General features: G+C 38.7%; 1 protein-coding gene across 4 annotated transcripts in view; it reads right to left on the reverse strand.

Annotated features, from left to right (window-relative positions):
• ROS1 (ROS proto-oncogene 1, receptor tyrosine kinase) overlaps positions 1 to 22,890 on the reverse strand; it is a 124,346-nt gene that overhangs the window by 50,632 nt on the left and 50,824 nt on the right. For 2 of the 4 annotated variants that reach the window (XM_040474472.1, XM_040474474.1), the window contains exons 19-29: positions 18,026 to 18,243; positions 17,189 to 17,349; positions 16,186 to 16,330; positions 13,729 to 13,991; positions 10,499 to 10,562; positions 9,985 to 10,187; positions 8,224 to 8,429; positions 7,063 to 7,349; positions 4,071 to 4,247; positions 2,234 to 2,436; positions 428 to 572 (exon numbers count right to left, since the gene is read on the reverse strand). In XM_040474472.1, the coding sequence (XP_040330406.1) occupies positions 428 to 572; positions 2,234 to 2,436; positions 4,071 to 4,247; positions 7,063 to 7,349; positions 8,224 to 8,429; positions 9,985 to 10,187; positions 10,499 to 10,562; positions 13,729 to 13,991; positions 16,186 to 16,330; positions 17,189 to 17,349; positions 18,026 to 18,243 (2,072 nt within the window). The remainder of the gene's footprint in view (positions 1 to 427; positions 573 to 2,233; positions 2,437 to 4,070; positions 4,248 to 7,062; positions 7,350 to 8,223; positions 8,430 to 9,984; positions 10,188 to 10,498; positions 10,563 to 13,728; positions 13,992 to 16,185; positions 16,331 to 17,188; positions 17,350 to 18,025; positions 18,244 to 22,890) is intronic. The other 2 variants (XM_040474473.1, XM_040474475.1) reach the window with 1 other exon arrangement.

The following is a 22,890-nucleotide window of genomic DNA, read 5'->3' on the forward strand; positions in this document are numbered from 1 at the left end:
AGATCTAGATTCATTTTCTTTCAGGCAATGATGCTATTTACTTTAAATCTCAAGTGTCCTGAGTAAAATTCACACAGAGCAAAGGCTTAATTCTGCATCGCCACAGGATGAGACCTGTGACTATGTGGGGAGAGGGTGACACTATGTGGTGAGACTGGAAAATGTGTTTCTTGGTCAAACAGTATTGATTCTGATGTTTCACCTTCTAGTTGTGTTTCATTCTGATGGAGTATTATTCATCTTCTGTTGTTAGAGCAAAAATCAGGTTATCAGAGTATTGTCAATAATACATTTTCTTATTAAGTTTAAAAAGCTCACATAATAGAGATTACTTAGCATCCAAATTTTAAAAACCACAAATATAGATGTATATGTCACGTATATCACAAAATGCCTGTCTAGAAACCCACCCAAGCCCATAACTCACCTCCACTTTTAGTTTTTCCCCAAATCTCCTTTCCCAGAGGTAACTGTTCCACAGCATCTGAATAATAATTCTTTACAGCTGTCTGTATCACATATGTTGAAAATGGTTGTAAACCTTCAATAAACGCTATCCTCTCCTGAAATTCCTGTAATTAATTTTTAAAACTCAATATCAGATTCTTATTTTTTCATACAAATGAGGAGAAATTAACCAAAGGGATACAATAATTAAAAGATCTTTTAAGTTTATTTTTTGATATTGGATCAAGAGAATGATAATGTTCACTGCCCTAATCTGCCCAGACCTGAGTTGCTTACTATCTCCAAGAATCAACACCAAATGATCGGTCCATTTTCAATGACATGCTCATTTCACATAGGAAGCTAAGTTCTCAGAAGAAGATACTAATTCACTAGCTTTGCATACAAAGGTCAGCAAGATGGTATGGTAAAGATGGGACACGGGGTGCCTGGATGTCCAACTTTGGCTCAGGTCACGATCTCATGGTTCGGTCCATGAGTTCAAGCCCAGTGTTGGGCTCTGTCCTGACAGCTCGGAGCCTGGAGCCTACTTCGGATTCTGTGTCTCCTCTCTCTCTCTGCCCCACCCTGCTCATGCTCTGTCTCACTTTTCTCAAAAATAAATAAACATTAAAAAAATTGTTAAATAGATTTGACACATAAGTGAATATGATAAAATATTTGGCTGAATGACTTAATCATTATTAAAGGTAAAGTTTAATAAAATAAAAACACTGTCCTTAGACCAACAGTTCTCAATTTTGGTTGTATTTTGGAATCAACTGGAAAGTTTTAAGAAAACACTTGTGCCTGGATCCCACCCCCAGAGATTCTGATTGCATTGGTCTGAGGTGAAGTGTGGGCCCAGAGGTTTTTAAAACTCCAATGTGCAGTCAGGTTTGAGACCCATTGCCTTTGACCCATATTAATCAATGTGTAGGATAGACTGGCTGTGGTAACAGAAACATCCAGTGCCACCAGCCGAATCTTGGTCAGCCAAATGATCCAATCTGTCTCTGAAACATTGAAATGTGTAAAGAGAGGCTAAAATAGACAAAGGAAATAACAAGAATCATGTGTCCTTTCTGGTGAAGTATATAGTGTTTAACTTCCAACAGATGATGATGGTCAATTTCACCTCTTGATGTGGTTGAATAGCAAGCACAGAGCAAAATATTGAATACATATGACTCCATCACAAGGACAACTGAAACATCAGTGCCAACAATGGAGTGAATTGTGCCAACTAATTCATCCACTCAAGAAATAACTAGTGAAAGCCTCTACAAAGGCAACTACTACGCTAGGTGCTAAGAATACAATGATGAAAAAAAACCCGACATACTTCCTACATAACAGCATACAGGAAATGACAGACAAAAATAGAACATACCATTTTTATATTAAATAGATGCTATGGAGGAGGGTTATACAGTAATGTTCTTTCTGTCTAATCATTTCTTACCCTTCAATCTGCAATCTGCTGCATAGGTCATAAAAACAGGTCTCTATCACTTTCTGGGGATAATTAGGGAAGACAACAAACCAGTTCTCCCAGGACACTCAGGAAACTGTCACTATGGCAATCCACCACTGGTCATAGTTAATAAATATATTTCCTTGAAGCTTAACTCCCAGACAAGATTGCTTTGATGGATCAGCCGTAAAAGTTTGCACAGTAGCGTGCTTCAGGATATAATATAGAAAACAGTTTACTGTGAGAGAGAATTTTATATCAGAAACAGGTATCTTGTGAAAAGACAAAGACCACCAGCTCCCATCTTACCAGCATTTTATACTTCAGCCCAGAGCTATTTTTCCCACCATTAACTTCTTGGTAATAAACCAGGTATGTTGGAGTAGGGCAAGTGATGCTGTGCCACGTGAGATTTGCCCTGGTGGGCGGTAATCGGATTGTGAGGCTGCTGTTAGTGGTGTTAAGTATAGTTGGCTCTGCGACATCTGAAGCTAGACACAGTAATGCTTTATCTAAAATAATAAGAAAAGATTCAAAATATACACATATTTCATACATATATGTATGAAAGAGGAACAGCAGATTTATTTAACATGAAGGGTAATAACACGTTTTTATACTTGGCTGACAAGGTGTGATATATTGAAGTATTGGAAATGTTATTCAGGAAAGAAAGACGGGTGTTTTTCCCACACATTTTGAAGTTGTTAAATGCCTCAGAAAAAAGGGAGCAAGGTAACGGATCATTGATTAAAATTTCCAGCAGGGGGAGCTAAAGTACACTGAATAAGGTACACAGATCACAGCAAAATCAAGCTGAGCCTTTTTTTACTTTGAAGACAGTAGTGACAGCACATTAGTCAAATTGGGAAGGGGGCAACTGGGTGGCTTAGTCTGTTAAGCGTCCAACTTCAGCTCAGGTCATGACCTCGCAGTTCATGGGTTCCAGTTCTGCCGTCAGGCTCTGTGCTGACAGCTCAGAGCCTGGACTCTTCTTCGGATTCTGTGTCTCCCTCTCTCTCTGCCCCACCCCCACTTATGCTGTCTCTCTTTCTCAAAAATAAATAAATGTTAAAAAAAATGTTTAAATATTAACCATATTTTTAAAATTAATTCCAGTTAAAAAAAACTCATGCTAGCTTTAGAACTTTTATTTTTAAGGATGTGCAGGTATATGTGTGCGTTCCGATCTCAAACAGACTTTTAATGGACTTACCAAATCTCCTAAATTTCTCAAAATGAAAAGTGAACTACTTTACCAAAATAGGCATCTGGCTTATTTATAAATTCTCCCATTTTTTTCCTATTTTATAACTGAATACATTTAAGCAGAGAGAGTTTTTTCAATTCTTTCTGCCCCTCTCTGGGGGGTAATTATGCTTAATTTAAAATGATATTGCCACCCTAATGGCAGATAGCTTGAGAAAAAAACTAAAAACCTCTTTAGGTTTTAAGGCCACCCTCAGTGTATGTAATGTTTTTAATTTTGGTCGGTTGGCTTTTAGAGTTCAAACTTTTTTATTAGTATTATGACTCTCAGAAAATATATAGTTAGTTCTGCCATAGTGCCATCCACACATTCCTAAAAGTCATTGCATTTTACAAAATTGTATAATAAAATCCACAGGGTCTCTGAGGGAGACAGAAGCACAACACTAAAAAACTTAACGAGTGACACATTTAAAAAAAGGGAGGAACTTAGCAAAAATGATAGCACACACGTACACATGATGAACAGTTGACATACATAATACCACAACAAATAAAGCACTTTACCTTGAAAAAGACCTGAAATTTTATGCAGTGCTTTTTGACACAACGGGGATTTCTAAAAATATTGTCAGAGGAGAAAAAAAGACAGAAAAGAAATTATGAGAGTGCAAAGAGAAAAGGAGACAGAATGATAGACAAGGGTTTCCCATGTCTAAAACTCTCTAGGACGACTCAAGTCATGTATACACACGGAGATCAATTGTGACCCAGGGCAAACAGCAATCACAGCGTGCACCCATCCTGGCAGTTTGGATCGACACTGAGCACACAACGAAGGGCTTGAGGGGGCAGCCTGGAGAAGGAGATATTCTGAGACTTTTCTGCCTCCACCCCAGACGGGAGAACGTGCTGATGAACAGTGTGATTTTATTACCTGGAAAAGGCTGCAGAACTGAACTGTAAGCTAAGATATGCTTACTCCCTTGGGCCTTCACCTGGGAGAGGATGGCCCCATTGCTTTTCTTTGCTTGATAAATCTGTGTGCTGTCCTTTGCTGAGGAGATCCAGTAGAGAGATTCCCCGTCCACAGTTAAACTTTCAAGCATTTCTCCTGCTCATGAAAAACATCAAATAAAGAACAGAAACAACAAAATACGTAACTCACGTTTTCTACTCAAAACAATATGTGAAATCCTTTTTCTGTATTGTAACTGCTAATTTTTAATATTTCTATCATTTCAATAAGAAAAAAAAAATACCACCTTTGTTTTGTGTCATTAGGCCAAGGATTTTACAGATGTTTTCTCATTTTAGTTCCATACCAAGCCAATAAGGTAAATACTATTATAATTGGCCTCATTTTCTAGAAGTGTAAACTGAGGCTTTAAGGAGTTCAATAATCTCCTCAAAGGCCACAAAGTTAGTAAAGACCAGAGGCAAGATTTTCAACTTAACCTGTGTGACTCCACATCAAACAATACCTACTGGAATGGAGGTGTTGGACGACGGGCCCAGGGCTCAGTGTCTTGCTCAGTATTTTTTATCAGTAATTTGGAATAAACACAGGGTAAGTACACTTACCAATTTTGTAGATAATACCTGATCCTTGCTGACACTAGTATGTTCAATTACTGACTTAAACTTTGAAAATATCTCTACAAAATCAGGAAATGGATTGAAATGTAATAGGAATAAATGTGACACCCTAAATTCAAGTTTAAGATCAATTCTAAAAATAACAAATGAAAGAAATCTGGCTTAATAATAGTTAACATGAAAAAAACTATGGGTTTTTCAAACGGCAGGCAGCCAAAAGACCTGATGCCACCTTCAGCTTCAATAAAAGAAGACAGAGGAAGTCAGAGACCCCCTGCACTAACCAGAACACATCGACAGTACAGGGGGTCATTATGAGGGTGACACTTAAGAGGATATTAAGCAGCTGGAGTGAAACAACAGGAGGGTTACTAGGGCAAAGAAAGATCTAGAAGCTACATCATGTGAGGAGTAGTTACAAATACATGAATTTTTCCTCCAAAGGAAAATGAGCTATGACAGAAGTCACTACATACTTGAATGGCTATCATGTAGAAAGTGATTGATTTATTCTGTATAAAATTAGAGGTCAGAACTCAGATCAATGAATGGGAGAAATGGGGAGAAAATTTTGGCTAAATGTAAGGAAAAAATCTAATATTTAGAATTATTCAAAAAATAAAAAATTTCCTTATAAAGACATATTTTTTTATAAACGGGTATTATTCAAGCAAGGGTGTTTTTGTAGAGGGGATTTCTTCCAATATCATTCCAGCTAAAACATCTCTAAAGTCATTCAAATTTTCTAATTTTAGGGTTATAAATTTCAATTATGGATTCCTGAAAGACTAACCAATTCTATATCTATAAGATAATGGCCTACTAGATAATTCTTGTGTATCAGATGGTAAAGAAAATTTATTCTGACACTTGTTTAAATGGTAAGAAAGACTTTAGTTAAGACTGTTGCAATATTGCAATAGGAGAGAGAGATGTGCTCAACTTCACATACAACAAAGAAAGCTGGGGATTCAAAGCCAACAACCAAAATTATGGGGTCAGTGGATAGAAAATTACTAAGAGAAGACATCGAGGGTAGGGAGATTCTTGCTAATCTTCCTATGATTTTTGCTAAAGGCAACCCGAGAAATCAAGTGTGGGAGATGAAGGACTTGATCAGATACCAAGGGTGGAGGGGTTATCCCTAAACTGATTTAGCAAGATTCTTGCTAAAACTAGACTCAACAATGACAGACAAGGAAGACTCAGGTCAAGGCCCAGTTGAGAAAAGGGGAGCATTTGATCAAGGAAGGAGTCTGTGTCACAGATTCAACAGAAACAAGTAATTCTCCTAATACGAGAAGTTCAAAATACATCTCTACTCTTAAGCCCATTGAAAGTATATTAAAAAAGGCTCTGGGTAACATGTCAACAAAACCATGTGTGCAGTTATAACACACACACACACACACACACACACACATGCACACACATACATTTGTAATTTCAAAACTTTACTATAAAGACCAGCAATGTCCAAAAACACTTCTGATGATGGCAATATTTTATGTCTACACTGACCAATACAGTAACCATTAGCCACTTGTGGTTTGAGTATTTAAAATGTGGCTAACATGACTGCGGAATTAAACTTTTAATTTTGTTTAATCTTAATTAACTGGACTTAAATCACATGTGACTAGTTGCTACTACCTTGAACAGTGAAGAGTAGACTCTTAACAATGTATGGAGGTATTTAGAGTGCATTTTTTTTTCTGCTGCAATTACTCTTAATTAGGAGACCTCCAAATCACTTCAGACATTTAAGTATTTCCTCCACAAGCACATGATGTCAAGTATTGATAAACTCATGCTGAATGTGGAGTCAATGAGATCATCAAAACAGAAGTAAAGTAGGGTACTGGTAGTAAGATCACAGATGTTGTAGTTAGGCCCACTTTCCAACCGCAGATCCTCCTCTAATTGTAGCCTTTTGGACAAATACCTTACCTTTCTGGGTCTCAGTTTTCTCATCTGTAAAATGAGCATACTATTATCTACTTCATCAAGGTGTTTTGAAAATTAAATGAGGTAATACATTTGGTAGCTTGGTTACGCTATGTAGTTAAACTTAATAAATTATAGCTCTACTGTTAATTATAAGATAACAACAACAATGAAACCACAGATCCAGAAAACTGTGTGAACGTCTGTGCACAATTTGCCTGGAAACAACTTGACTTGAATTCTTTGGGAACATTTGGCATGGTCCAGAGCAAATAACCATGTGTGTATTCTTTTGAATACATGTAGAATGCACACCCTTTTTAATTGAACAGGAAGGGCCACCATCACTAATGGGTATCTATGTACACACATAGATATCTTACCAAGCAGAGTAGGCACCATGATAACTCGCCAACACCGACATCCTTCCAGATCCATGGCCCAGATCTCTTGCCCTTTGACAAAATATATCTGTGGTCTCTCTAGATCAGAGGTGTCAATAGTCATTGCTCCACTAAACTCGAATTGAGTAATGCTGCAAAAACACTGTTTCCTTCCATTTGAATGGTTTGTGGCTGTGGGTGGAAGAATGTGACTCAAGGTCTGGTTGATAATACTGTAGTAGAACATCTGGGGGCCCAAATCGGAAACTTCTGTCCAATACAGGCGACTATGGGGGAAAAAAAAGACCCTCCAACTTAATGAGTAAAGCATATTATTGCAAACGTTAGTTTCCAATGAAGATTAATCATTCCTAACGACTGGAGAGACAAACACAGCCTTTGGAGAGAATGTGTCCACATGTACAATAATCTTCTGAGATGGAGGGGGCCAAAAGCAATCTAGTTTGTACCATTTTCCCATGATTTCTCAATAAATGTGTTTACAACTAAAGCCTTGGACTAAAATGACCTGAGGGTGGTATACTGAATGGTTCATTAACAGCTGTACATGTGAAATACATTTGCCTACTTTTCATCAACACCCGTCTCCATTCCCCTCCTCTAAAGTTTGTTTCTGCTTCTTAATGCCGGTTAACAATCTAGTTTCAAAATAGAATAACCATGCTTATGACACAAATAAAATACATCTTTCAGCATGAAAAACTGCTATCAGTTGGTGAATGGAGGCCTTAAAACTCATCTTACAAGGACATTAATTAAAGATGGGTGAGCCCAGAATAGCATTAGCATGACATGCTGTCTATCTCCTGTTCATCTCCTGCCACTGTCTCAGTCCTCTTCTCATCCTTATCATCTGAGGTTATTAGGAAATCCACTGGTATGAAAATCTGCTTTAGTTTCCTATTGGTAATGACCCTAACTTTAGGTTAGCCAAATTGTCAGTATGGATTAAATTTGCATATTTGTGGCTATGGGCTCATAATTAACGTGGGGAGTTACTTACTATAAGTTAATATAGCTAGTCAAGGACCGTAAGCATCTTATTTTCCCATCAATAGCTTCTAATATTAAACCAAAGATATTGTATTGAATATGCCTCTATTTCATCACAACAGAAACAGATACTCATACTTTACATACCTTAAAAAAGGATATACAGAAAAAGAGATTATTGTTGAATTTCTATTGCAAATGTCCAGCTTTCTGGGGTACTTCACCTTGTGTTCAAGATCAACATCAAATATTTGCATGCCATTTTGTGATTCTTCTAGCACAAAGTAGAGATGCCTTGAAATCCAGTCAATTGTAATAATTGTGATATCAAAGACCAGTGCATCTCGGAAAATCTTAACAATAGGTAGAAAACACAGCCAAGGAGAGAGTGGTCATTTTTTTCCCCCCAAATCTGAGGACTTTTCGGTAATCTACCATATTACTTGTTTACTGCACTTCTCTGTAATCCAAAACGTCAATAGCTCTGTACTGTGTACCATTGTAACACTGGTCCTCTTCTCTTCTCACATTGTATTCTTTCTCCTGGTTAGCTTCCACTACCTTGACTTCAACTGTAATCCATTGACCAGTGCTACAAGAACAGTAGCAATATCCCTCACCGAGTTACTGATCCAAACTGACTACTGAACATCTCCGTACGAATGATCCCAGGAAACAGAATTCATTACTCCACCCCAAACCCTTCTTTTCTCCTACAGATTACATTTTTATGGATTTCCAACATCCACCTGAGCAGCAATCCTGACAAATGTGGTTCATCCTTGACATCTTCCTCTCATGACTCCCCACGCTGAATTAGCCCCGTTTGAAATATGTCCCAAATTGGTCGTCTCCTTTCTCACCTCACTGGCTCTCATTCCCTGCCTGACATTTCCTGTCTGGCTTTCTGTGATAGCCTCCTAAGTGTCACAGATTTAACGTTCTCTAAGTCATGATTCACACCACGAATAGAGAGGTCTTTCTAAAACATAACTTGATCATGTGAATGACCCACTAAATTTCTTTAATGGCTTGATGTTGGCTTCAGGATTGGCCCTCCACACCTTAGCACAGTTAAGGAGGCCCATTATATTCAGACCCCTCCCTACTACTTCAGCTTTTTCACCTGTCTTTTGATCACCCTCACTCCCACCTTCATTCCAAGCTCACTCTATTTTCAGCCTCCTGGATGTGCTATGGCTCTCTTGTATTCCTGTCTTTGCACTTGCTACCCCTTAAGTTTTTCCCACCTTCACCTGGCTCATCTTCCCAAGGTGTCTTTCCACTCAACCACTCCAACCTGGATTGATCATCCATTTTCTGTGATGCCACCACATCCTGCCCTCAGCATAGCACGATAACGTCTTCTGTCTGTCTGTTCCACTAGCTGACACTCAATGAATGCCACCACATGCCAGGCATTGTGCTAAGTGCCTTACGTCGGTCATCTCATTTAATCTTCACAGGAACCATGTGAAGAGATGCCACAAGTTAAATAACTTGCTGATGGTCACAGATCTAGTAAATGGCGAAGCCAGAATTAAGTTCTAAATTTCAGATCCCAAAGCTCAGCCATGAATCATTACACACTACTGTCCTCCTAGTGTTAGACTGATACCAGACTGGGTTTGTTCAAAGACTGTGATTTTTTTTTCTTTTTTACCTCTATCCCAGGAACTAACACAGTGCCTTAAACCAAATAAAACTATTTGCAAAATTAATCCTGAATGATATTTGCCCAAAATCTAATCACTATTCATTTGTGACTAAATAATTACGCAACATTTGTCCTTTCCAACCATTCTAATCTTAATGGCTCGACCACTGACCAGCCTATTTAATTATAGGGTGGTGTGATATGTAAATTATCCATGTCCTTCCTTCCAGAATAGTTACATAGTGAAATACCTCAGAGCTGGATCTGTTGTGCATGTTCAGAAGGCAGAGTGAGTCTCCTTGAGCATAATATCCCATTCCATTATCAGCTGTGTAGCCCATGGTACTGATATCTCCTTCTGCTGAAAATGTCCATACAACGTGATTTTGATCCATATCTAATAAAACGATCTTGCTGTCAAAAAGAGTCATGAGATATGGAAATGGGTTGATTTCTGAAAACAAAAAACAAGTAGATAATACATATAAGAGAAAAAAAAAACTTTCATTTGGCAAAATCCCTTGATTCACTATCAGGCTATTCTGAAATCCATGGGTCTTCTCTGGGTTCATCTACTGTTCCAGTCTCAATCAACACTGCCAGGCGCCCTAAGCTCAGATTTGTTAAGTGTGTTTGGTGATAAAAATTGGTTATTTGACTTTAACTTCAGCTCAGAAACAGCATTCATATCCCTGAGAATACCAAGAGTCAAAAATGTTTTTAAAATACGAATTGTTTTTTACACAGGTTTTAGGTAATGAATACCTGAGGTTCTGGACTTTACTGTGTCAGAAAATGGTCCAGGTCCTTTGGATGTGAAGGCTCGAACCTAGAGAAAGAAAAGGATACCAGAAATATTGCATTCAACAGTGTCCTCAGTGACAGCAATTACGTTCTGAGACTGATAAATTATCGAAGGTTTCATTTCACAATTTTGGTATCAGTTATGAATAGTTTCTTTTTTCTGTCAGGTTTTTACTTAAATTCCAGTTAGTTAACACACAGTTAGTTTCCAGTGTAGAATTTAGTGATTCATCACTTACACACAATACCCTGTGCTCATCTGGACAAGTCTCCTTAGTCCCCATCACCCATCTAGCCCATTCCCCACCCACCTCCCCTCCAGCAATCCTCAGTATGCTCTCTGTAGTTAAGAGTCTGTTTCCTGGTTTGCCTTTCCTTCCCACCCCCATGTTCTTCTTCTGTTTTGTTTCTTCAGTTCCACATAGGAGTGAAATCATAGGGGTTTTTGTCTTTCTCTGACTGAATAGTTTCAAATAGTTACTTCCATCTGAGTATAAAGCAATAAATCACTAAAAGGTAAGTATTGCCCCACATTCATGCCGGTGGTGTGGTTTTTATCATTGCTATTGTTGTCTGGAACAGTACAAAATATTGGCACAAATCTCCCCTGCAAAAGATTTGAATTTCTAAAAAAGGTCTTTAGCTATTTCCAAAATGAAATTATATAGAACGTTTAACAGAAACAAAACTATGCATATTATGGTAAACTCCCACAGACTGTAAAATAAACAACTAGAAGCTTTAAACAACCAAATTTACTGTACCTTTTAAAAAATGAGATTTGTAAAAGAAAAATAATAATTAAAACTTACATTTGAATATTAATTATGCATCTCAAACCACTTTTACATACATTATCTCTTTTAGTTCTCACAATTACTAAGAGCAGAAACTAGACAAAATCAGAATTAAGTAAGTAACTCATCCACAATGACATACACAGAAACTGGCATAAAAATCAAGTCTTGTGGGGTTTGTATACTTGTATACTGTACCACTCTGCATCCCGCTACCAAAGCTTTTTAAAAACAGCTTTTAGGGGTGCCTGGGTGGCTCAGTCGGTTAAGCACATGACTTCAGCTCAGGTCATGAGCTTGCAGTTTGTGAGTTCAAGCACCATGTCAGGCTCTGACAGCTCAAAGCCTGGAGCCTGCTTCGGACTCTGTGTTTCCCCCTCTCTCTGCCTCTCCTCCTCACACACTCTGTCTCTGTCTCTCTCTCAAAAATAAATACGTACTAAAAATTAAAAAAAAAAAGAGGGGCGCCTGGATGGCTCAATCGGTTGGGCGTCCGACTTCATGATCTCACAGTCCGTGAGTTTGAGCCCCGCATCAGGCTCTGTGCTGACAGCTCAGAGGCTGGAACCTGCTTCAGATTCTGTGTCTCCCTCTCTCTCTGCCCCTCCCCTGCTCATGCTCTGTCTCTCTCTGTCTCAAAAATAAATAAAACGTTTAAAAAAATTAAGAAAAAAAAAGAAAACAGCTTTCAGTAGACGTCTTTTATTGTGTAATAAATCATTTCCACTTTCCAACCTTGCATGTGTATAAGAGCCTATAAAGGAAATTGACACCCATAATGATGGACCCAAAAGGTAGATCCTCAAGTGCCCTCTCAGTCAAAAAAGTATTAGATTATTTTTATTATACTTCTACTGTTAAATATATTTTACCATATTATACATACTACTATCTGTACATGGGGTGTGTGTATGTGTGTGTGTGTGTGTGTGCATCATGGTATGTACATATACCAAGACGTCTTCACTTTTGCACAAGACCACATTAAGTGAAACTCATGCATATCCGTGCATATCACCTTGCACAATCCTGCGATGACTGAGATCTGAAACTATATGTACATTTAGACAGATACACTTAACCAGAATATTTATTTAACCAGAACACACATAATTCTCAACAAATAAGAATGTGTACTATCTTTAACTTTTATGTACAACTTCTTCGATTAGTATATGTTGAACAAATATATTAACAAAATAGCTATTAAATTAGAATTTTACAAAGAGAAAACAGATCCTTAGGAAACTCAAATCTCTAAAACACTCCCCAAAGCATTATGTTCCCCAAAAAGAAATGGGAAATAATTCTAAATATGTACAACATTGTCACCTGTAAGGGCGGACCTACGCCGGTCGAGTCCATCTTGTTCTGTGTCCTCCACCTTGACCACGCCTCCTCCCCTTGAGTAACCTCCCACTCACCAGTTCAAACTTCCCGATCAAAACTCGCCCAGTGACCTGCGTAACAGGACTCCGACCCTTCCCCAGCCAATCCACCAAGGCCACGACCCTTCCCCAGCCAATCAGCTGAGGCCACAGCCATTACCTCACCAACTGCCCCTAGACCCCAATAAAACCTTTGTGCTTTTGAAACTCGCTCTCTCTCCCTGGCATCTCACCGCTGCGTCGGTGCAGGTAGGGGATTGAGCTCGAGCTAGCTCGAATAAACGCTCTTTTGCTTTTACATTGGACTCGGCTCCCTGGTGGTCTTTGGGGATCGCGAATTCTGGGCATAACATCACCAACTTGGTATTTAATGAAGATAAGAAAATCATCAAGCCATCTACCATAAGTAGAAAGCTATTTCATATTAAAGTTAAAATGCCCAAATGGGGTGGCAGTAACTTGTTATTCTTGACTCCTATTCTCACTTTCTCGTCTATCAGCAGCCAGACAGTAACTCTGAGATATCAACTACCTAGACCCTCAGGTTTTATTTCCAGCAGTAGCTCCAAGTTGGGGCATCCAGAGGATTCACAGTAGTGATGTAATCCGGGGGAAAGGATTCTAGCAGGTGGACTACAGAACACCACTTCCTAGCCATGCAGCTTTGGTAATTCACTGACACACCCAGGGACATGGCTCTTTCTTCACAGACAGTAAGGGGATCAAATGAGATAAGGAATATAAAAGCATCTACCCAGGTACACGACCTATAGTGATTACAGGGAAAAATAATGGTTTGTTCTGAATCTGAAAGCAAGAAAGCTGTCAAGCTGTCCTTTACCCTAGCTGTCCCCTCTCCCCTCTGTATCGTTGCCACCCACTTGACTTCTGTGACCATAGTGGATCTCAAATTATTGACAGAGTGGCAGAATTCTTAACCTAGTCCTTTAATCAGCCTTCTGTTTGCACCACTGAGACCCCTGTATCCCCGTTTTCACTCTTATACCTGGAAGGCAACAGTGAACCCGGGACTCATGCCTTCAAGCTGAAAAGACATCTCTGAGGGGGTTGCATTGACAGCCATCCAGTCTTCAAATGTTTTATTTGTGTCTCTCTGGTTGGATATTTGATAGAACATTTCAAATCTCGTTAACACACCGTTTTCATGCTTAGGCTTATTCCATCTAAATTCCACCACAACCTCATTCTGGTTACGGTATTTCCCACTTGGTAATATAAATATCCTGGGATTCTGGGGTGCCGACGGAACTGAAAAGCAGAGACACAGATAGGGTAGAAAAGAATATAAAGTTGACTTTTTACCATTCATGATGAGGGGATGGAGAAACAGTAATAAATACTTCTCATTCCAGAAATCGAAGCATATCTATCTTGTTCTTCAGGAGAGAAGATTCCACAGATTTCTTCAGGAACCTATCCTGATATTTCAGCAAATCTTTCTTATCTGCAACCCAAATCCCTCTTACCACCACTTAGGCACATCTTTCTCATCTGTGCCCTGTATAGATGAAAGGTGGCTGGTTCTCCTTAAAAATACAATATTTACTCTCATCCTGCCACAGTGATTTACCTGGTGGTGGAAATGGCAGTCACGGGATGAAAGGCAGCAACTTGGCCTGGCCTTCAGCCAGTTCAGGATGTAAAATCCAGCATGTCACAGATCCAGGCCCTCTCACCTTGAACCCTTCCATGGAGCAGGGTATACCCCAAGAGTATGGTTTGGAGGCTACCATTTATCCTAGAGCCGAACCAAGCAATTTAATGTCTCCTAGCCCTTCAATGAATTTATCTCCCTCTTAATCAAGAGAAATTCCTCTGCCTGATGTCCATGTCATTTCATGCAAGATGCCTGTCTTCCTTCTTCAGACTCCTCTACAAGGTCCCTTTCCACTATCCACTCCAGTCACATCGCTTCTCAATGTTCAACACTCACATCATTATCCAATCTCCGGGCCTTCTTACACTGTGCTTATATGGGATACCTTTCCTTGTATCATTCCCTAGAGCCCAGCTAGAACTCCCCCTCTCCAAAGGCCTTCGGTGGCCATTCCAGTCTATGACCATTGTCACCTCCTGAGAGTGGTGGGGCTGCTTGATAGAGGTGAAGCATTCTGTCTTGTCTATTTACTCTATACCATTGAAACTCAGTTCTCACTGTCTCATTTCTGTTATCGTTGGAAGCCTGTGTTTATCTCTCTACTGTTTTATGAGCTCCATCAGAGAAAGCACCTTTCCTTATTCCTTGTTAAATCCCCTCAAATCTAGTGTAGGACTAGCACACTGTAAGCGCTTAGTAAATATTTGTCCATTTGAATAATTTCCCAACTATATTGTAAATTTCCTGAAGGCAAAGGCCAAATCTTTTCATTTTTTATTGCCCCCCAACATCCAGCAGAATGCTGATGACCCTACGTCCCCAGTACATCCCCTGACAGACTCAGACAAAACCATTTCCACGGAACAATCCTACCAAAGCTGACATCCCAAGATGATCTCAAAGAGAGCATACCTGGATTCAAATGCTAACTGCTCCAGGACCTACCCAGGCTCTACTATGTTCCTGTTGTGAGACTCATGGGTAAATATTGTTGAAAGAAACTTAACAGTTAAAAACAAACATACAAAAAATGCACATCTATGCCTATTGAGCTCTTTCTGCCTGCCAGGTCCTGTGCTAATAAGTTCATAGTGAATAAATCAATATGATACTATCATTTACCAGCATTTGAAGACAGGACTGAGTGGAGACTTGATAAAACGGCAGTGGAAAGTCTGGATTAAGTCCCAGCTATTCTACATTGGGCAACCTCTAGGCTTCTGCTTTCTCATTTGCATAACTGAGATAGTAACACCTGTGCTACCTTTCAGGGAGCAGGGGGAGGATCAAATGCAAGGAGGAAATGATGCTCTGACACGTAATAGGTGTGCAGTAAACGTTTAATAAAGGAGTGATACATATAAATGTGCTTTGTACATTTTGTAGTGATACACATGTAAAGACACGACTACTATCCTTTTTAAAACATATTCCAAAGGAAAACATTAAGTTCAGGCATGAGTTATCCACCTATGGAAGCTTCTGAGTTACCATCTGTGAGAACATCTTCAGACAAGCCTGACTTCCATGAAACTGTCCCTGCTATTATATTCCCGTTTTCCTTCTCAAGTGTTTCACAAGTTACCTGAAACAGGTTTCTGCATCGTATGTATTATTATAATCAAGTGAAACAATCTTTAAGAAATCTTTGGAATATGCTTTTGGAATAAATGATGCAGACTGATACTAATGGTGTTATTCTCATCTCCAAAAAGTCATTGAAAAGGTATTGAATCTCAACACATCTACAGAACTGAAAGTTATTTTTAAAAATTATTAGCCATTTACTGTAGAGCATAGAAAATGAGGCTCTGCCCTTTTAAAAAGATCTTTTAACCCCTGTACCTGTTTCAGGTGCTCGAAGTGACAGAGATGTTTGGAGGCCCTTTCCCCAGTACGTATAAGGAGTGACAGAGAGATTAAATAAGGCATAGGGCTCCAGCCCTTCCACAGTAAATACAGGCGAAAGCTGCTGCTCACTAGCCAGGAACTAAAATATAAGAACAAAACATTATTTTCCTAGTGAGGGAGTCATAAAACCTTTTATTCCTAATGAACTAAAATCTCCAAACTTTGGTTCACCTGTGAACCAAAACGTGCAACTTTGGAAATGCTAATGTTGCTAAGTTCCATGTGGTTCCACATAGACCAGTTAAAATGTACCTAACATACCAGTCGTTAACATTAACCACAAAACAATCAGAGACTGGCTGCAAACAAGGGTTCTCAGGGGGCCCCTGGGTGGCTCAGTCAACTGAGTATCTGACTTTGGCTAAGGTCATGATCTCACAGTTCATGGGTTTGAGCCCCGCTTTGGTCTCTGTGCTGACAGCTCAGAACCTGGAGCTTGCTTCAGATTTTGTGTCTCCCTCTCTTTCTGCCCCTCCCCTGCTCATTCTCATTCATTCTCTCTCTCTCTCTCTCTCTCTCTCTCTCTCTCTCAAAAATAAATAAACTTTTTTTTAATTTTTAAAAAACATTCTCAGGAAAAACCTTTTCTTTTTTTAATTTTTTTTTTTTTATTTTAGAGAGAGAGCATGAGTGGGGGACAGGGGCAGAGGGAGAGAGAGAAAATCTTAAGCAGTCTCCACACTCAGCATGAAGACCAATGAGGGGCTCAGTCCCACAACCCTGGGATCATGACCTGAACCAAAATCAAGAGTCAAATGCTCAGCCAACTGAGCCACCCAGGTGGCCCCTCAGGAAAAATCTTAATAATCAAATGCATTGGGAGCAACAAAGGAAACAGGCTTGGCTAAATGAAGGAAGCACAAATTAGTGTGGGCAGGGCTGATACAGTTGGTACAGCCTGTTTGAGAAATGGAAGTTACTAGAACCAACACTATACCTTAGAATGAGAACTGAAATCCACACTGTAGAAAATTATACCCCAATCCACTGCTGGGGGAGCATTCCACAGGATTTGAAAACTTGAAGCATTTCCTTCAATCCTAAAGGAAGATTCTTGAACAGGATCTGGGATAACCTTGGGGGTAACAGAAAAGTTCCCTATGGGATGAAAGAAAGAATAGAGGGGGAAAGAATTTAGGATTCTCAAACATCATAGAGAACATGGATAATTAACAGAAATTACTAATAATTAATAAGAAAATAAAATTTCCCTTTCTTTTAATATATCCTAACAATCTTCTTTTTCTGACTGTTCCATGCTGCAAATTTGGATTAAGAGTAAAATGCAAGCAAGCCAAGAGAAACTACAAAAGCCTTTTTCTTTTTAAAACTTTTTTTTTAACATTTTAATTTTTTTTTTTTTTTTTGAGAGGCAGAGAGAGACAGAGCATAGGGGGCGGGCGGGGAGGGGCAAAGAAAGAGGGAGACACAGAATGCAAAGCAGTCTCCAGGTTCTGCAATGTCAGCACAGAGCTAGATGCAGGGCTCAAAGCCTGAGCTGAAGTCAGACACTTAACCAACTGAGCCACCTAGGCGCCTCTAAAATTTAATTCTTAAGAAAAAATTCCCAAAGGGGCACCTGAGTGGCTCAGGCGGTTGGCTGTCCAACTTTGGCTCAGGTCATGATCTCACAGTTTGTGAGTTCAAGCCCCGCTTCGGGGCTTAAATATTTTTTTAAGAAAAAAAAAAAAAAAAAAAACAAATCCCAAAGTAAACACTTATTTAACAAAACATGCTTGGAGGCAAGAGGGTAAACAGAAATAATATACTGTACTTGGCAGAGGCTTGAGGGATGTCTGAATGATTGTGAACTGATTAAATTTGGCTGGTTCCAAAACAGAGACACTGGTTCTCTGACTTATTTCCTGAGCTGTGATAATCCTAAAGCCATTGATCCAGAAGAGCCGACCACTATAGTACATCAGTGTATTCTGGGAAATTTCAGAAGTACTCCAGGCTGCAAACTCCGTGATGTTGATATCTCCAGCACTGCTAAAACATGGCACCAATTAGCCTGTGAATCTCAAGTTGGGGAAGGGCTGGTACATTCACGTACTGGAGAGAATGTATGTTTGTGAGGGTGTGTGTTTGTGGATGCAAAAACAAAAAGAAAATACTTTGCAACAATAATTATCGTTATTTTTAGTTCCGTATAAAGTTGATTTTTTTACGCTTTTCTTAAAGTATACCTAAAGCAAGTCTTCTAGGACTTTTCTCATTAATGTGATATTGCAATGGCAAGAGTATTACACAGATTTTAAGAAATACTGGTGATTCTCGGTAGTACCTATCTTAGAGGTGCAACCTACTGGCTGGTTTCTCCTCATCGGGCCACGCCTCCCTCTTACACTTGGTTAATCATGTTATTTATTTGCCACCCATTATTCTCTCCTGTTTGGTCCATCAATATATACTATTCACAACTGCTGCTTCAATGATACTTACTAACTTCGTTAGCTCATGCAGAATGCTTCTTTTCAGACTGGGAAATTCAAGTTAACAGACTATTATTTACATCGATGCTAGAGTTTTCTCTCCATGACACAGAATTGGGGTATAATTTTCACTTTAAAAATCTGCTTGGTAGTTTCTAAAAATCTCTCTTTCCTGGTACTCAATAAATAAAAACCACCTCAATGATTTTCAGTCTTTTGAAGTGGTGGTTTGACTATTTCTTTTCAAGATTTCTCGACATCTTTTTAGAGTGTTGACAGTTCCTTCTTTAGAAAAGTAGAAAGAATGGCACTTAAAATCAAAACAAATAAAGGTTTTGATTTGAGAATTTCACAATATCTCCTTGACAAAACTGTGACTACCTGAGAGGGCCAAAACTGGAAGTTGGGAACCTTATAAAGAAGTATATTCACCAGGACGATTCACATTGTCCTTTTTCTAGTGAAATACTCTATTTATACCTACGCCGTTCTGAAGACAGCATCTGGTTTGCCTTGTGGACTTTGACTTGCTTGTCTAATTTCACACCTTGTTATTTCTACTTCTCGTTAGAACTTTCCAGCAACCTTGTGAAATACATAAAACCCAGTTCCAAATGGAGGGAAGCTCACTAAACAGGATGCACTTGGGCTAGGAGGCTGGCCCTTCTGGACCACCCACAGAGCTGCTGATGCCTGTATCCTGTGAATGCCCTTGTGTTAGTTTAGCCCACCCGGTTGTTTGTTTCAGCATTTCCAAAGTGTCCCTAGGACAGCGGGTTTCCCCGCAGGGTGAGCCTGGATATCCCTTAGCTGCTCCTGGCATGGATGACCCCTCATTTCCAGTTGAAGACTCCTCCCGTATAAAAATCTCATGGACTAACCAGGAAATTCTTGACCTCCAATGTTCACGGCACTTCAGCAAAACCTCCTCACTTTCGAGAGGTCAGTATGGGGCTTCCTTCTATATGTAATTTCAAACCCTTCAGTCCTCCACAACAAGTAAAGCTGGATTTAAATCGAAGCTCAACAAAAAAGTCATAAAAAGTCAAACTCTTCCATAAAGGGTGAAATATAGAGGTCAGCTGAGGTTACTGTGCTGAGGGTTCATTCATTTACTCATTCAGTCAACAAGTGTTTTGTGCCCCGTTCTGTGTTAGCCACTAGGAATACAGTGGTAAATAGACAAATACAATCCCTGCCCTCATAGAATACACAGGATAGCAGAAAAGGCAGTCTGGAAGAACATGAGCAAACAACCATCTTTTGGCATCTGAATGGCACCGTAAAAGGAAAAGTAGAGCGGATTCCTTAACAAGGAGACCTACTGGGATCTGGTCAGAAAAAGTCTGGTCACATTAGAGAACATGCTTAAACTGAGCCATACAGACCGAATACCAATTAACCAAGGGAACTGAGTCTGGGAACACTGCAGGCAGAGGGAACAACAAGGGCATAGGGTCCCTTGGAGCATGTAATCAGTTCTGACATAACCAAATACATCTGAATTGTTGACGGGTGCACCCTCTTCAACTTCCAGGTCAGATATGTTGTTATACTTGTACCTGATTAATTCTTTTATAAACTAAAGGAAGTTGATGGACTTAGGAGAAGGAAGAGCAATTTCAAGAGTAGATCCATCACGGGCACCTGGGTGGCACATTCAGTTGAGCATCTGACTTCAGGACTGGGCTCAGAGGTCATGATCTCTCTAGTTTGAGCCCTGCATCAGGCTCTGCGCTGACAGCATGGAGCCTGCTTGGGATTCTCTGTCTCCCTCTCTCTCTCTGACCCTCCCCCACTCACTCTCTATCTCTAATTAATTAATTAATTAATTAAAGCTACTGTGGCTATACTACTATCAGACAAAGTGGTCTCTAAGCAATGAGCATTACCATAGACTGATGAGGGCATTTTATAGTGAAAAAAAGCAATATAATCAAGTATATAGATGATAATATAAATACAAAGCACCCAGATGAAGATGAAGAGAATCACCATAGACTAATGAAGGCATTTTATGTGATAAAAAGGCAATATACTCAAGTACATAGATAATAATATGAATACAAAGGACCCAGGTATATCAACTGTAGAGAACCATAGGCAAATCTACAATCATAGTTGAACACTATGGCACCTCTTTTCAGTGACAGTACAAGTAGACACAAATATTTAAACTACACTATCAACTAGTTTATGTACTTGACAGTTATAGACTACTATACCAGCTATTAATCTAATGATAATTAATCTAATAATCCAACAGATTATTAGCTGAATAAATATTCTTCTAGTGCACATGGAACATTCATCTTGATATACCCAATGGTGGGCCATAAAATAAGCCTAAATAAATGTCAGAAGATTGAAATTATATGGTGTATGTTTTTCAGCCACAATGATATTAAATTAGAAATTGATAGAAATAATACCCAAACAATCCCAAAATACTTCACAATTAAGCAACGTACATTTTAAAAACACATGGATCAAAGAAAACTAATGAGAGCAATTAGAAAATATTTAGAAATTAGAAATTAGGAAAGATAATAAAACACAACATACTAAATTTTGTGGAATACCAACTAACACAGTCTTTAAAAAAAATACACAGCTTTAAATGTCAATATTATAAATATATTAACAGAATGATGTGAACACAATTTCTTCTTTCATCTTAAAAAGCTAGAAATAGGGGCGCCTGGGTGGCTTAGTCGGTTGAGCGTCCGACTTCAGCTCAGGTCACAATCTCACGGTTCGTGAGTTTGAGCCCCGCGTCAGGCTCTGGGCTGATGGCTCAGAGCCTGGAGCCTGCTTCTGATTCTGTGTCTCCCTCTCTCTCTGCCCCTCCCCCATTCATGCTCTGTCTCTCTCTGTCTCAAAAATGAATAAACATTAAAAAAAACTTTTTTTTAAAAAGCTAGAAATAGAAAAGGATATTATAAAAGAAGAAGAAATAATAAAAATAATACTGGAAAAGAGTAAAATTGAAAATGGAAAATCAACAAAACTAAAAGCTAGTTCTTTTAAAACATTAATAAATTTGATAAACCCTTAACAGGAATGATCAAAAAAAAAAATGTATCAATATCAGAGATATGAGGACGTCACTAACGACCTTATAGACATTAAAGTGATAACACGGGACTATTATTAAATTTAATCTGACAACTCATTCAAACTGGATAAATTCCTTAAAAGACATGAATTAACAAAATTGATTCAAGAAAAATAAAAATTTAAATAACCTTATACCCCTAAATATATTAAATTTAAAGTCAAACAATTCTCCACAAAGAAAATTCCAGGCCCAGATGGATTCACTGGTGGATACTATCAAAATTTAAGGAGGAATTAATATCAAAAACTCAGAAAATTGAGGAGGAGAGAATGTTTCCTAATTCATTATAAAAGACTATTATAACCCCCTAAAGCATTTCTGCATGAAACCAGAACAGTGAATTTAGCAATGAATCAAGATACCAAGTCAATATACAAAAATCAATTGAATTTCTCCATACTAGTAATAAGAATTTAGAAAATGAAATTTTTGAAAACGCCACTTATAAAGCATCAAAAAAAAAAAAAAATCAGAGGGGAGCCTGGGTGGCTCAGTCAGATGGGTGTCCAACTTCAGCTCAGGTCATGGTCTCACGGTTCATGAGTTTAGGCCCCGCATTGGGCTTTCTGCTGTCAGCACAAAGCCCACTTTGAATCCTCTTATAAACCTCTCTCTCTGCCCCTCCCCTACTCACACACTCTCTCTGAAAAATAAATAAACATTTTTTTTTATTTTAAAAATCAGACACTTCAGGATTAATTAATGAAAGAAGTGCAAAATTTCTAAATTTCTTGGAATGCCTGGCTGTCTCAGTCGTTGGAGCACACGGCTTGTAATCTTGGAGTTGTGAATTCAAGCCCCAGGTTGGGCATGGAAACTACTCTAAACAAAACAACAAAACAAAACAAAACAAAACTTCTACACTGAAAATACAATACAAAACACTGCTGAATAAAATTAAAGAAAACCAAAATAAATGAAGAGAGATACCATTTTTATTGATTGGAAGACTCAATATTTTATGATATCCGTTCTCCCTAAATTGATAAGAGACTTAAAATTCCAACAGGCTTTATTCTAGGAATTAGTGAGATGATTTTTAAATTTATTTGGAAAAGCAAAAGATCAAGAATAGCCAGAATT

This window comes from Herpailurus yagouaroundi, unplaced genomic scaffold (genome assembly GCF_014898765.1).
Source record: "Herpailurus yagouaroundi ecotype Mexico unplaced genomic scaffold, PumYag 139, whole genome shotgun sequence".
In the NCBI taxonomy this organism is placed as follows: Eukaryota; Metazoa; Chordata; class Mammalia; order Carnivora; family Felidae; genus Herpailurus; species Herpailurus yagouaroundi.